A 16260-nucleotide genomic window follows, 5' to 3' on the forward strand; every position below is an offset into this window, starting at 1 on the left:
AATAGTGCTTTCTGTAACAATTTTATTAACATATTGAAAACATATTATTGCTGACTTGTAGGTTTTGTTTTGGGGAGGGGGGTGTTCATAAGAAAAATCCAGATAATGAATAATGGACCGGTAAGGATTAACAATCTTAATACCTTGAATATTAGTTTTCTTTCTTACAAAGCAAAATTTTTCACAAAATAAGTGTTACTTTTGTAACATATACACGACACATCTTGATATTGATATTGAGTTGTGGTGGTTAAAACCATTCAAGTTGGCACAGTTGCTATTAAAGTTGCTACACAACCTACAATATAAAACATCTATACATGTATATACTAACATAAAATAAAAATAAAAAAATAAAATAAACATTGTTTAATGCTGACGGCAAGTAGATAGATTATCAATTATTGTTTAGCCCAATGTAAGCAGGACTTCTCGAATAGTTACCAGAAAATAAAAAATATACGTTTAAAAAATGTCAACTAACAAATAAACCACAAGGGAAACTGCGTAGCCTTTTATTTTATAGTTTGGGCAATATTATTTTCTGGAGCGAGACTGGAACCAACGATCTTCAGCTGGCGTTCTACCAGCTGAATTTTATTTTAGTTTTTTTTTGTTTGCCGCAAAATGGCGTTTTTTTTCTCGAAAATTGTCTTTCAAGACTATTTTAGAATAACAGAAGTAATTAATACAATTGCTTTTTAAATAAACAATACTTTTGATTAATGCTGTGCGTAAAGTTGTTTTACTTTTTGTTATTTGCATCATTAAAAAAATACGATGTTCTTTGTATACGTGCCTCCAATGACAAACTGTTTTGTTGGGTTTTCCTATGAGGTTTACATTGACATAGACGAGATGGAAAACACAGAAAGTTGTTCCTTTATAAAAAATAGTTTCGTTATTTTGTTTTCTCCTTATACATAATCAATATTGTATTCTTTTATTACTTTCACCTTGTCTCGCAAAGTTGTTTACTTAAATAAACACAAAAAACACGTTGAAATGGACGCATTATCTTATACTCAGATAATCAACTAAGCATTCTGCGTAATTATCAATAGCAACATGTTTACCGTCGAGACAGACTCTGCTAGGGTCGAAACGTCAGGCCATTAATGTCGCGTTTGCATTTATGACATTTTTGGTTGGATAAAGCAGTTTGCAACAGCTAACTATACCATTTGCCCAATAACAATAACAACATTTGTTAAAGCAATATTACAAATAAAAACATTATCATCATAAAAAAGGAGGTTTCGGCATGTATTTTTACTGATAGTTTATGTGCTTTCTAACTAGGGGTTTACCCCGGTGATCATAGTTTGGTTGGCTGCATATTGCACCACAGCACCTTGTAAAACATTTGACGGTGCTATGTAAATTGAGTAGATCTCATAATTCAAACGTATAGTCCCACGTGCCTTGCAGGAAAATACTGAATGTTGAAACGCCTTGTGAGCGTCACTGGGTGACCGATATGAGTGCCAAAATAAGAAGTCACTAATTTTGTTTTGCATAGACTCATAGTGACGTCATGGTGACGTCATCACGTTGTTTTTGCAATGTCGACCTCTTATTACAAAGCAAGCTTACTCCCGGAAGCCAAACACCTTTTTGTTTGTTTCTACAAAACTTAAGCCTAGTATTATAATTATTATCATTAAGCAGTTCAGCCAAGTTACTCCTTGCGTATCAGTGGACACTATTTTTGCCATTCCTGGCAGTTTCTTAGTTTTTCTTGACCAGCACGGGCGTGGCACGCGGCGACACATGGGGCGTGCCATGGGGTGTGGCATGGGGTGTGGCATGGGGTGTGCCTTGTGGTGATGTATGAGGAGTGCTTGGAGTCACGCTACTTCCCTGCCTATCGGAAAGTTTCATTCCGAACATCTTCCCCAGTTTCTCCTTCCTGGCACTCCACTTACTACTGTTCGAAGCCGGATCCCGGAAGAACTCATCATCTGACTCTCCACCACGCGCGATCCCTTTCCTCCGGCACTGAAGTATGCCTTTGACCCGCACCCGGAACTGCCGCAACCGGAACGCGTAGACGAAAGGGTTGACGCAGCAATTCAGGAACGCCAGGATGACTGTGAAGAGGTACCAACCTCCGTTGAAGTCTAGAGGACCTCCGAGATTAAACTGGACGAACGTGGTTTGATTCGGGGTCCAACATATGACGTAGATGATGAACAGAATCAGCAGAGTCATCGTTATTCCCTTTCGAGAGTTCTGTCTCGTCGGTTTCACGACGGACCCGAACCTCCCTTCGGGTTTCACCGTCACCGATTTCGATCTTCTAACTGCCCGTTCCTTCTCGCGTAAAGTCTTAACGATGAATAGGTAACAAATCCCCATAGTGCAGATTGGAGTCACCAACTCCCAAAGAAACAGGAGGACTCCGAATATAGCCTGGCCGTAGGCATCCCAAGATGGAACTGTTTGGCACGTACCACTCGCTGCCGAGTAACCCCAGAGCGACTGCCCGTACTGCATGACCGGGCAGAAGAGCCAAATTACCCCCACGAAGACCTTAGTGTTGCGGCTCGTGAATCGCTTGGAGTACGTAAGCGGGTGCACCACGGCTACGTAACGCTCCAAGGAAATCAGCGTCAAGTTAAAGGTGGAGATGGCGAAGAAATAGAACAACACGAAACGAGACCACCAGAATCGACACAGCCACTCCCCTGTGGCGCCCTCTGTCGGCATTAAGTGTCTATAAACTCGAGTTATCGCGAATGATATCAGGAGGACACTGGTTACAAGATCAGCCAGTGCCTGGGTGAAGATAAGCAAACTAACCTGGTTCCTGTTCGATCGCAGCGACCAGAACACGATACATGCCAATAGGTTGCCGATAAATCCACACAACCCGATGATGCAGTAGATGGCGACTCCGATCTTATCGCTCGCATTAAAACCGACAATTTCCGGGTATTCGGTTTGAGGAGTTGATTGAGTCGTGAAAAGCGTATCAGACGATGTGTTCTCCATCTTCAATATTCGCAAAAACTCAATGACTGAAAGCTCCACTAAGTTGATAAAATCTGTTGATAAAAACGATCAAACATGACATCCTTAATATTAACATAATTTAACATTCAATTTAATTTGAATTAGTATATAATGCGCTATTTTATGCACTAATGTTTATTTTGTTTGTTTACTTTCTTAAGATTGGCTCGAGGGTTTACCGGGCTGCGCCTACAGTATTTTTATCCGGGATAATGTCTCATGATTTTTCAATTGTTTTATTTGTTGCAAATCGTTCCTCCTTGACCAATAGTCCCAATTTTGTAACTGTGTAATGTTTCTTATTTATTCTGTATTATTTGTACAACTCGACATCTGTTCGCCATAAGAAAATAATTTATAGCCTATTTATTTTGTTTGAGAATACGACCATTAATGAATGAAAGAATGCTAAATTTGCCCCCAATAGAAGGAAGCTCTCCGAGTTTGGCCACAAAACACTCTGCTTTAAGCAAAAAAAAACATGCTTAAGCATGAAAATAGATTGCTTATTTTACACAATGTTAATGGCCAAAACATCATGCCATAATATACATTGCTTGTGACTGGTATTTAGCTGTTGTTTACTTAGCATAACAAATGAGCGAGTCTTGGCCGGTAATGTAATTTTACTAAGCAAGGATTTGTTTTACTTGAGCAAAAGTTTGTGATTAAGCAGCTCTATGAAATTGGGCCCTGCTTTTTAACTACTAGCTGGGCTGAAGGTACAGAACATCGGTCGGGACTACTACTTTAGCTTTACTGGTTCGAGGAGACATCATGTTACCAATAATTTGGCTGTAAATTCCTTTAGGCAGCTGTAGGTGAGTTGCCATCGAGCATGTCAATTTAACTGTCGTCAGGGGAAAGGAGATCCGAGTCATACGACCAATACACGGAAACAGAAATATCCCATCGGAGCATAATGCACAAAATTGCATTCGAAGTCACGAACGCCAGTATAATAGGGTTTATTTTCCGATTGGTTCGACCTAGTTCAGTCTTGGATATTGTGTTGCTCTCTTTTTAATTTTGTATTATCAATACAACAGGACATCCTCTTGCGAGTAATGTGAATAATCTTACTTTAAACAAACAATCAACGGGGGAAACCAGTAGGGGAAATCCAAAATGCCAACCGGTACATCTGAGATCTAGAAGGAAATACTACTTCAAAAGAGTAGTTTTTTTTTTGTTTTTTTCCTTTGAGGATTTTATTTTTTTAATTAAAGCTGAATTTTGTTCAAGAAAAATGTACTAAAGACAGTGGATATTATTGATAAATTGTCAAAGACCAGTCTTCTCACTTGGTGTATCTCAACACATGCATAAAATAACAAACCTGTGAAAATTTGTGCTCAATCGGTCGTCGGAGTTGCGAGATAATAACGAAAGAAAAAAACACCCTTGTCACACAAAGTTGTGTGCTTTCAGATGCTTGATTTCGAGACCTCAAATTTTAAACTTGAGGTCTCGAAATCAAACTCGTGGAAAATTACTTCGTTCTCGAAAACTACGTCACTTCAGGGGGAGCCGTTTCTCACATGGTTTGTATACTATCAACCTCTCCCCATTACTCGTCACCAAAATGAGGTTTTATGCTTATAATTATTTTGAGTAATTACCAATAATGTCCACTGCCTTTAAGGACAATTAACAATTATAGTTACAGATTTTTTGGGGTTGAACAAAGAATTGACTAGAGTGGAATTTCGAACCAACGACCTCCGGATTATCGTGCCGGCGCTCTACCAACTGAGCTATCTAGCCCTATATTGGCGGTGTCCCTATTTTAATGAAAATGTCCACACCGGGTTGTCTATTTTATATTTGAACTCATTCCCATTAATTTTTTTATTTTGATTGTTATTTATTTGTTTGTTTATTATTATTGCTTGTTTTAAATAAAGATATTTACGTATTGTTTTATACATATCTGTGTATGTAGGGGAGATTCGTTGTTATTTTGCATAAGATATTTTGTAGAAGGAAATCCTCACCACAAAATGCGCTCTCATGAACAAAATAATGAATATTTAAATACATATTGTAGTAACACAAAAAGCATATTAAATAAATTAAGTTCAAAGCACATAACTTCAACCTTGAAGGCATTATATTACGAACAACACCAATTACTAGCAATAAATTACAAACCAAAACTATGAGGAAATAAAAATCAAAAACGGAAATATTAACGCGCATAATATTAAAGTTTCGGCTATAACAAACTATTTTAATAGTTATGCCGATGTAGTTCGGACGAAACTAAAATGTCATCCAAACTATCGGCATGTTTATGCAAATGGGAAAATATGACAGAGAGGAAAAAAAATCGGATACTATTTAGTACCTAATAACCGTAAGCACGTAGTTTAATATTACCCCCCAAAAACAGTTTCTATTTCTTAAGCAACTCAGCGGTCACTGTGAAGCACATCAATCAAATCTTCCTCTAAACTTGAGAGTGAATTTCCTTGTTAAATAATCCAGCAACGACTTACCAGTTTCCACTCAACAAAAAACAGCAGCACACCGAATGAGTATCACAGATTGTACGAGTCTTTCAACATGGGACTGTCATTAGTTGTATTTGGTAATAATTTGCGTAGCGTAAAATCCTACCGGTTGACAAAAATGGCAAGCCTATAAGGTGCGAATGAGAAAAACCACCAATATCTAATCTTTGCAATAGTATTGATTCCAATGGAAGCGTAACATCCGCTGCTAAAGACTATTGGTTTGGCTTACAGGAAACTCGTGCCCGCAAAGTTGGTTTGGATCCAAAATGAACATGTTTGAAAAAGGAAGTAGGACAACACGCCTATGTGTGAAGGTTGACTTCTAAAATTGTTTAAAAAAAAGGCAGTGGTCAAAATAATTGTTAGCAGACAAACTCACATAGGTTTAAGAGCAACGGAGAGTTTTTGAACACTTTGTGAGAAACGGCTCCCTCTGAAGTAACGCAATTTTTGAGTGGTAATTTGAAGGGTTAATTTGACACTCAGTATTAAAATACTTCAGGCCTGAAGGCTTTTATTAGACACATGTGTGCCTCAAGTTGAGAATATTGACGAATATATTAATTGACGCAAATTTTCACGTCAAAATTAAATTTTCGTAAAAAAACCCAAAAAATCAAGGTCAAAAATAAATCAAATGGACGAAGGAGGCAGAAGCCAAATGATGCGTAAATTTAATTTGCTTTCAAGTAACCTCACCTAGAATATTTATGCGGGCACTGTCAGGAATTAGGTTCAAGGTGATTTGCATACTGTGTAGATACAAATCAATCCCCACCGAACTCAATCGAATTCAGGTCACTGCTTATGGACCTTTATCACGCTGGCACCATCTTGGTCATGTTCCCTGTTTCCAATAACAGTAGTCAATGCTAACATTCATTGCGCATGGCACCAGACTATTATTTCGTCCAGTCTCAGTTTGGGTTACAATGAGTTGGAATGGAGTAAAATCAAGATGACCACACAATGATAGAGGTCTATATATTTTGTATTTTATGCCCATCAAGTCTAAGGTAGCGTCTACAGGTATGGCTACGACTGTTGCTAAGTGTGTTGCTAAGGACGTCCTACACCTTAACGCATGATGACGCGGAAATCTAGCCGTAGCCGTAGCTGAAGCCGCTAAATCAGACACGGCCTAACTCAAGTTCTGGGCCCTATTTCATAGAGCTGCTTAGCACAAAAAAAACATATGCTTAGCGTGACATTTCTTCCTTGATTAAAACAGGATTACCAACCAAATTTCCATTTGTAACATATTGCTTGTTACAGGTGTTCAGCTGTTGTTTGCCTATCCTAAAAATCACGTGGAAATTCGGTTTGTAATCCTGATTTTATGAAGGCAAACATTTCATGCTAAGCATTTTTTTCTGCTTAGCAGCTCTACGAAATTGGTCCCTGGTGGTCAAATCATCGAAATGTGGGTTCGAATCATGGCACTTGTGCCCTTGTGCAAGATGCTTTAGTTTTATTGATTCTCTTTACTCCTAGGTAAATATTTCATGCTAAGCATTTTTTTTCTGCTTAGCAGCTCTACGAAATTGGTCCCTGGTGGTCAAATCATCGGAGTGTGGGTTCGAATCATGGCACTTGTGCCCTTGTGCAAGATGCTTTAGTTTTATTGATTCTCTTTACTCCTAGGTAAATATTTCATGCTAAGCATTTTTTATCTGCTTAGCAGCTCTACGAAATTGGTCCCTGGTGGTCAAATCATCGGAGTGTGGGTTCGAATCATGGCACTTGTGCCCTTGTGCAAGATGCTTTAGTTTTATTGATTCTCTTTACTCCTAGGTAAATATTTCATGCTAAGCATTTTTTTTCTGCTTAGCAGCTCTACGAAATTGGTCCCTGGTGGTCAAATCATCGGAGTGTGGGTTCGAATCATGGCATTTGTGCCCTTGTGCACGATGCTTTAGTTTTATTGATTCTCTTTACTCCTAGGTGCGAGGGTAGAGGTTGATGTTGTGTATGAAAAAAAAACGCCACTAGTGTAAATTTGTATAGTGTGCGTTTTGCGGTTGCAGAGGAGATCTTAACCTTTTTTTTTTCTTTTTTTTTTCTAATTTTTTTATCAGAAATGGGGTTGATTTATGGGTTTGCCTGACGCCTATTTTTGTATTTTATTCTATATATCATATGTTTGTAATGCAATTTTTCACTAAATTTGTGCTTCTTTTTTAGCTGCTGTGTATTTCTAAAACCATATTGCTATTTTTGCCAATGCTTTTTTATATTCTGCATTTTAATGTTTTTATTGGCTGTACAGCGCTTTGAAACAGTGTTAAAGCGCTTTATAAATGCATTTAAGTTAAGTTTTAAGTTTAGTGCCATACGGCAACTCAGGGTTGTCAGTCCATTAGGAGCTAAGTATGATTACAGGATTGTTATTGGCCCAATGACCAGGGCACTAATGTAAAGCACATCGAGAAGCTTTTGCGAATTGTGCTATTATAATAAAAAGAGTTATTAATATTAACAATTCAATTTAATTTAGTTGAATGAATTTTACTATTAACAATTATTTCATTGACATTTTTGCAGATACGTACATACAATGTCACACTTCACAAACCGACATGCTCTGTTAATTTTAACACATGTCGCAAGCCCGGGAAAATAGAAACGCGGAAGGCATTTTATTGAATTTCAAGCGAATTTTAACAACATCTACAAATCGTACAAACTTGGCATGTTTTCGTGTGCTTTCATTATTGCACATATCACCACACCGATCGTGCTGGTAGCAAATGTTTGAACATGTTGAAAAACAAAGCTTAAAACCCAATGAGATAGTCAGATGTTAACATAACACTGCAGGTGATTTTTTTTCCAGGATTCTGAACAGAGAAATCATACCCCAACAAACATGTACTGCCACAGAAATTATCCTTTTGCAGACCGTCAACATTTGAAAAGTCAAAAATAGATGGGACTGTCCCCAAGTCCCATACGTCGAATCAGTATAGAGGGCTCAGTTAGTGTCCACGTTCGATCCCGAGTCGTCTGCAAAAGAATAACGCAAAGCTATAAACCTTTTTGAATGTTAACCACTGTATTGCTTTGTTTTACAGTGAAAGTATAATACACTAGTTATAATTACCCTGACGATGTGGTATATAGGTGACTATAGGTTCCGGTTTGAGTGCAGTAGTGCCAAAGTCCCATCGAGCGAATACAGTATTGTTAACCTACAGGTCGGTTACAGGCACATCGCACAAGTATCTCACGTAGACTACTTCCTATACATATCCTATTTTCGAGGCAAAATTAAATGACCCTGGAATTTTAGGGCAGTGTTGTGTGATTCCACGTGCCACATGTGTTTGTTCTACATCCCACGTAAGACACTATTTAGCGTGACATCGCTGAGGTCAAACAAGGTGTTGTATGGTGACTCTTTACAAAGCGCAATAAACAATGTTTTCTCCACCTAATGGTGATGAATAATGGTTCATCATCACTCCCTATGCCAGCATCTCTTTGTAAACAAACACAATCATTAAACCATGAAGGCGAGACTAGACTTGTGAACAAGTCGTTAATGCCTGTAGTGGTGATGACTTTCCGACTGTCTCTGCGATTCCCGGGACACTGCCGATACTTTCGCGAGGCTGCTGGCTGCTATAGACCCCGCTAGACTATCTGCTCTTGCACTATACAGTCTCGTTTAATCGGGGAGATATAGTTGTCGGCAGCCAGCAGTTTCGCGCAAGAGCAGTGATCTCGCGAGAGTAGTATTCGATTGCAGAAACATGAATCATTACGCCACCACCACGACTCGACAATCTCATCGTGACCATGCCGTGACAGACCATTAACGACTTGTCAACACGTCTATCAAGGCGAGGCGGCCTCAATATAACGCTTCAAGGCCTACCATTTGTCTAGTTCCCTACACTAGCAATGCCTTTTTATTTTTACCACAAAACATATTTGGAACGACACCTTTTGTTCTATTTTCCGATGAAACGTCGCAGCTTTTTCATGAAGTGGTTACCAAAACTGCGACCATAATCAGTTAAAAAAAAATCAAATCTGCTCAACTAAAAACTCAAAACTCAAAAACTCAAAACTCATTTCTGTAAAAAAAAAATGTTCCGCCAGGTGTGCCAAGTCAGGTGACTACATTGAACGAGATGACACACAAACTCAAAAGCACAAAACACAATGCTGATCAGAATTTCTGCAAACTGACAAGTTTGTAATAATAATGTGACCCCAAATCTACCTTACGAAAGTGAATAACAAGGATTGACTTAAAACCAAAACAATCAAACAAGGAAATCGAAACCATCCATTTCTGAATAAAAACCGTTGTTTCCCCAATTTGTAAGTGGCACGTGATAGAGCGCGGCTTCAAAAAGGCACGTTTTCCTTTACCATAAAGTTCATGACATGCAGTTCTATTGTTTGATAACCTTTCCCTTATTCTGTAAGTTTGTACGTAAAGCTAAAAGTCAGTCCAGCACGACATTTTGTATCCTTGTTATGTTGGGACCATCGTCCTCTTTCGAAACCACGGCTCCGGCTCCAGATTCGACTCCGGATAGCTTGGCCCCGCTGTTGTTTTGACATTGCTGCGCGTGCTTTGCGTATACGCGCTCAGGGTTTCAGACGATAGGTCGGAGCCTGAGGCTTAATCCAAAGCCGAAGCCGTGGTTTCGAAAAGGGGCTTTTATGTTTTTTTTTGTGTTTTTTTTCAATTTACTCGTTCATCGAGCCAAATAAATTTGCATAAACACTTCTATTATTGTAATAAGTAAATAAAAAAGTGTCATAAACAGGCGCCCCAAACAATCTTATCAATAGCAATAAATTAATCGTCAAATACGAGACAGACTTTTCTATCTAAAGACTTGTCATTAATATTTTGTATGTTTAGGATTGCGTTTATCACACGAGTCCCCAATCGAAAGATTGAAACGAATGTATTTAACAAGTTCAAGAACGACCCCAACAAAATAACTAAAAACCTTGTGGAAATTGTTAAGATCCTTCAAAGAAGATCCCTACAAATAAAATTGCAAAATATTTATTGTACAAAATTACGAACTGTCAGTTATGTTGTAAATTACGTATCAGTCATAAGTGTTGTTCTAAACACGAACAGTTCAGCTGAACTTATTTTGATATGTGTTATTATTTGCAAATAAAAGATAACCGGACTTTTTGATCATGTTATCTCTGGAACCACCTTATTGGTGACTATATATCTATGAACCACATGGTCAACATTATATAGAGTTGGTTCCAAAGGGCAAGGTGCTGTGGTATTGAGTTTAAAGGCACTGGACACCTTTGGTAACTATTCAAAATAAATGTTCGCATAAAACCTTACTTGGTAGCGAGCAATGGAGAGCTAGGCCCAATTTCATAGAGCTGCTTAAGCTCAATATTTTGCTTAATGAGCAAAAAAATCAGATTACCAGCTAAGGCTCCACTAAATTGTTATGCTAAGTAAACAACAGCTAAATACCAGTCACAAGCAATTTATGTGGCATGAAATTTTGGCCAGAAACATGTTTAAAATAAGTGAACTATTTTCGTGCTTAAGCACATTTTTGCTTAAGCAGCTCTATAAAATTGGCCCCTGTTGATAGTTACACATTGTGAGAAACGGCTAGCTCCCTCTGAAGTAAACGTATTTTTTTTTCAGAAAGACGTAATCTCAGTAAAATATTTGAATTAATTTCGAGACATCAAGCGTGAGGTCTCGAAATCAAGCATCTGAAAGCACACAACTTCGTGAGACAAGGGTGTTTTTTTTCTTTCAATATTCTCTTGCAAATTCGATGACCAATTGAGTCCAAATTTCATTAGATTTGTTATGATTTGTGCAAGTTCAGATACAGCAAGTGAGAAGTCTTTGAAAATTATACCAAAGGTGTCCAGTGGCTTTAAATCACATGGGAACATTGTATCATTAGTTGGTTCCAAAGGGATTGCTGGAAAAGTACTCACCCCTAAAATTGTAATAATAACCTTTGTATCTCCATATATCACAACGTGACTATGAACTAACACATTTTATTTGGTTCGAGGAAGTGATCGTGTGTAACAATGAAGATTTATTGGGTCATACTTCCTAGGAATAATAGGGAAGTGCATTGAATGTCTCCCGATTCAAAGTCGGGCAGTGACCCCCGTATCTTTGTTTTATGGATGTGATGTTATGTTTACTTTCTGGCAATGGATACAAAACGATTTTGCTACCCCTTGTCTCTGTTAATTGATTGTTTTAATAAATTTCGCATGTCGTGATACAATATGTTAATGAATCCTTTGAATAAAGATATATAAGTGCAAGCATCTTTTTTTATTGCTGAACTTGTGTTTTGCTCTCCACTAAACACAATCGTTTACAATTAATTTGCTATAGTGGGTAAACTGTGACTTGCAACAGTTAAAGGAATGATGCATTCCACACATAAATACCCAAAGTATTGGCAAATTATTTGTCAAACTGTGCACCCGTGACCCCGAGGTCACTACTTCCGTCAACACTCTACCCAGTATGGTCTGTCTGTGTTACGATTGCCATCGTTTGCAACAGCAACTCTGGTGGGAAAGTCTTCATTACTTCTTTTTTTCTCTAAGTCCTTTGATTCAACATAGGTCTATCCTGCTTTATTTTTTATTTTTTTATTTTATATGTTCATCTAAATTTGTAAAGACTTGCTTTTCAAAGTGAAGGTACACTCTTGGTAATTACTCAAAACAAATATTAACTTAAAAACTGACTTGGTAACGAGCATTGGAGAGCTGTTGATAAAACATTGTCAGAAACGGCTCCCTCTGGTGTAGCATTACTTTGAAATAGAGGTTTTTTCTCACTAAAATAACAAAAGACTTCTACATAGAAGTCTTTTATTCCTATCTGAAAGCACACACATTCGCCCAACAAGGGTGTGTTTTTTCTTTCATCATTTTCTCCCAACTCCGATGACCACTTGAGCTCAAATTTTCACAGGTTTGTTATTTTATGCATAATGTTGTATAGATACACCAAGTGGGAACACTGGTCTTTGACAATTACCAATAGTGTACCTTCCCTTTAAGCAGGGGAACATGGTGTGTTTCCTTTTTAACAACCGATGGTGTAACCATGATATTGTTATTCAACAATACTATCTTTTGTTTTCTATTGTATACCTGTCTCTAAATCTACAGTCCTGTCAAAAGATTTTCCATCCGAGCAAGTCTGGAGACCATGGTGTTTTTCCTTTTTAACAATAAATGTTGATTGTGAAGTATGTGTTTTACTAATACTTTGTTTTGTACTGATGGCCTCAAGCAGGTGCAGGGGTCGATTTCACAAAGAGACTATAGTCCTAACTACGGACTATTCCCAGGAGATATAAAAAACGTACGGCTAGTCCCAAGTTAGGACAAGTAACTAGTCCTAACTCGAGATAAGACTAGTCTTTTAAAACTCGTTGTGAAATCAACCTGGGCACTGATCGGAGTTTACCCTCATCAAGATGACGTTTTATAAACAAATAAATATATACTTTAATTGGATTATCATTAATAATTTTTCTTAGCAGGTCATTGCATTCTAAATATTGTGCCTCAGATTGTCTTAGATGGGCTCCATTGCAAAGTACGAAATTATACCCAGTTTTATGATTGAAGGACAAACAACGAGATGTTTGCAAAATCTATTCACGTATTGGTTTAAGCAATCAAAACTTGGCACCCGAAACTGTTTGAACGAAATAAAAACAAATACAAAATCGCAGGAAAGCTTTTAGGGTAATAACAAAGCAGTTCTTGTTTTTATTTCTTCCAAACAAGCCATTTTCAGTGCCCTCTTGACACATCTTAGGTTTTTTTAAAGTTTTTTTCTTTGTTCTTCTTTTTTTTATAGATAATCTGACGCGAGTGTAAAACCACATACATTGATTTTGTGTCAATGGGATTTTTGTTAAACACTTTACCTTGTCAATTTTTAATAACCAAAGTCAAGATGTCAAAGAAGGGGGGGGGGGCACCGGTCGACGTGTGTGCCCCCCCCCCCCCCCTCACCACCACCAAACCCCGCCTCTAGGTAACATCACCGCCTAATTATCCGAGGATTAGAGCAATTACCAGATTCACGCCTCACGGAAAGTAATTATGCTCATTAGTACTGTAATATGACTGCATAAACAAACACAACATGATGTCTGTTAAGCGGTCGAAATACATGACGTTAAAGGCACTGCACACTATAGGTAATATTGTTCAAAATAATTGTTAACATAGATGGTTGCTTGGTAACGAGCAATAGAGAGCTGTTGTTAGTATACAACATTGTGAGAAAAAGTCCCCTCTGAAGTATTTTTTTTGTTAATGGTTAATTCCTTCCTCAAATTTTAAACTACTTAACCTTTTGCTAGGCATCTGAAAGCACACACATGTCGGCAACAATGGTGCAAAAGATGTTATTTCTTACTTACAAGATTTTAAAGAGTTCAGGTCAGAAGCCATTTTTAGGCAGCTAGAAGCACACACCTGTCTGCAACAAGGGTGTTTTGGCCTTCATTATTTCCTTGGAACTACGATGATCATCTGATTATAAACCTTTTTATAAGATTTGTTATTGTATGCATAAGCTGAGATAATAGTCATTATATCATGGCTGCACTTTGCAATGATTGATATGAAAAGTTCATAAATATTTTATTCATTACCATGTCCTTTCAAGCCTACGACTACCATCTGAGTAAATAACCAGACAATGCTGTCATATAGATGAGGTGAAAAAAAGAAAAAAAAAATAAAAAATTAAAATACAAATAAGAGAGAAAGAAATTTTGTATTGTGCACTAGAAGAGATTGGTTGATATACTTTGTCAATTCAGTTCATTTAAATCCAGTTCATTTAAATTCGATCTTTAAGATATCCTCAAAGTGTCATTAAAAATTACTGAAATGCCAATCACCAAACAGTAATTACTCTTTCGAACATCAATGATCACACTGCTCAAGAGATCAAACACAAAACATGTATTTCGCCCAAAACGAAGACCAATAATGCGTTAATATTGTATACTATACAGAGTAGGCGTCCTATAATAAACAAATCAGCTAGCATCTTAGCATTGAAACTCTACTTCCATGATCTTAGACACACTATTTCATATAGCTCCATGATTTCACGAAGTTCGCGAATATTCTTCGAACAAACATTCTCGTCGACAATGTTGTACTTACCAATAAAAATGGTGAGAGGTACTTTAAAAATTCGCTGTGTTGCAGCAGACTGTAGACTAAAATCAAGCACTTTAATATGATCACAAATTCACCTGATAAGAGTCCATCTACAAAATGACTAGTGTCACCGAAGAGACACAACTCTTAGGTTGAGTGAGTGGTCAAACCGTGTATTGACGGAAACCATATGCAAATAAGGACGGGTATCCGGTTTCAAATGCACAAACCGGGGTGAGGTTATTCTCACACAGATCGGCGCGTATAGATCGGCACAGATCTTAGTATAGTTATAATATTATTTCCAATGGTGCTATTATTTTCAATCTACCCCTTCCTCCTCCCACACACACCCCCTGAGCCCCACAACAAGTACACTTTACCCACGTTGTCTTAGATGCAATGCAGAGTTTATTAAAGCTCACACCATTTAGTCTAAATTAGAGTTCGCATTTCAATGATGGGGTGGAGTCGTTTGAATTCCCTATGATTATGCTAAAGGCAATTATTATACAAAACAAAACTCGGTTTGTTATGCAACTCTAGATTTTTCTTGACAAGGTTATGTTTTTATTTTTTTTTTCCCACGATGTATTATTAATATTACTATTATAATTTGTATTATGAATAGGGTAGGTGGCCTTAGCTTTCGATCCAATCCGGACCTTCTTCAGAGGCATAAAACAAGTACAAACAAAAACATATCCATTTATAGAAAAAAAAGGGGAAAGGGATTAAGGGAAGGATCCAGAAAGAAGCGGGAAAATACCAGCCAATCAAAGTTTCTATTCGTAGAAACAATATTGGTGGCTATGAACCAATAATTTGTATTGCTATAAAAAGCGACAAAACCATACACCTCGTTATGCATTGTTTTGTATAACCTTGAGAGAAGTAATGCGAATATTATTTTATAATGCGAATAAAAATACGATTTATCATAACTACAATCACTACAATCAAGAGAACATTCATCTATTCTTGAATGCGTTGCCAGGATACCAAGAAATGCCATATGGTGGTCTGCGCAGCAAATCAACATAATTTTTTTTTTTTGTAATTTTATTGAGAACCGTTTAAAGGTAGTGTCCAGGTTCTTTAAAATAGTTGTAAGCATCCCCGACTTGTTTACGAGCAATGGAGAGCTGTTGACAGTATATAACATTGTGAGAAACGGCTCCCTCTGAAGTAACGTTGTTTTGAGAAAGAGGTAATTTCTCACCCGAACGAGATAAATATTTCAGCTAAAGCCTTTTGTCATAGGCATCTTAAAGTACACAAATATTTGCAATAGGTGTTTTGTCTTCTTGCACTGTTCTCTTTCGACTTTGATGACCAATTGAGTCCAAACTTTGACAGGTTTGTTATTGTATGCATATGTTTGGATACACAAAGTGAGAATACCGGTTTTTGACGGTAATACCAAAGGTGTCCAGGGCTTCTAAGGTGAGAGTGAGCATTATCGTTGAAGCTGCCTCGGCGTTAATACAAAGCTAAGCTGCGACGCGTCAGGAATGATGGGCGG

The 16260-nt window shown here is 37.6% G+C and overlaps 1 protein-coding gene across 3 annotated transcripts; it reads right to left on the reverse strand.

Annotated features, from left to right (window-relative positions):
* Positions 1 to 1400: 1400 nt before the first annotated feature.
* On the reverse strand, positions 1401 to 15002 carry LOC117298868 (allatostatin-A receptor-like). Of its 3 annotated transcripts, none has more exons than XM_033782224.1 (2): positions 14739 to 15002; positions 1401 to 3050 (listed from the first exon to the last, which is right to left on the reverse strand). In XM_033782224.1, the coding sequence occupies exon 2, from the start codon at positions 2995 to 2997 to the stop codon at positions 1732 to 1734; it is 1266 nt and encodes a 421-aa protein (XP_033638115.1). In that variant the 5' UTR covers positions 2998 to 3050; positions 14739 to 15002; the 3' UTR covers positions 1401 to 1731. The 3 variants fall into 3 exon arrangements, with proteins under 3 accessions (XP_033638115.1, XP_033638117.1, XP_033638116.1); XM_033782226.1 differs by lacking the exon at positions 14739 to 15002 and adding an exon at positions 8641 to 8841; XM_033782225.1 differs by lacking the exon at positions 14739 to 15002 and adding an exon at positions 5520 to 5725.
* Between the last annotated feature and the right edge of the window lie 1258 nt (positions 15003 to 16260).

Source organism: Asterias rubens, chromosome 13, assembly GCF_902459465.1.
Source record: "Asterias rubens chromosome 13, eAstRub1.3, whole genome shotgun sequence".
In the NCBI taxonomy this organism is placed as follows: domain Eukaryota; kingdom Metazoa; phylum Echinodermata; class Asteroidea; order Forcipulatida; family Asteriidae; genus Asterias; species Asterias rubens.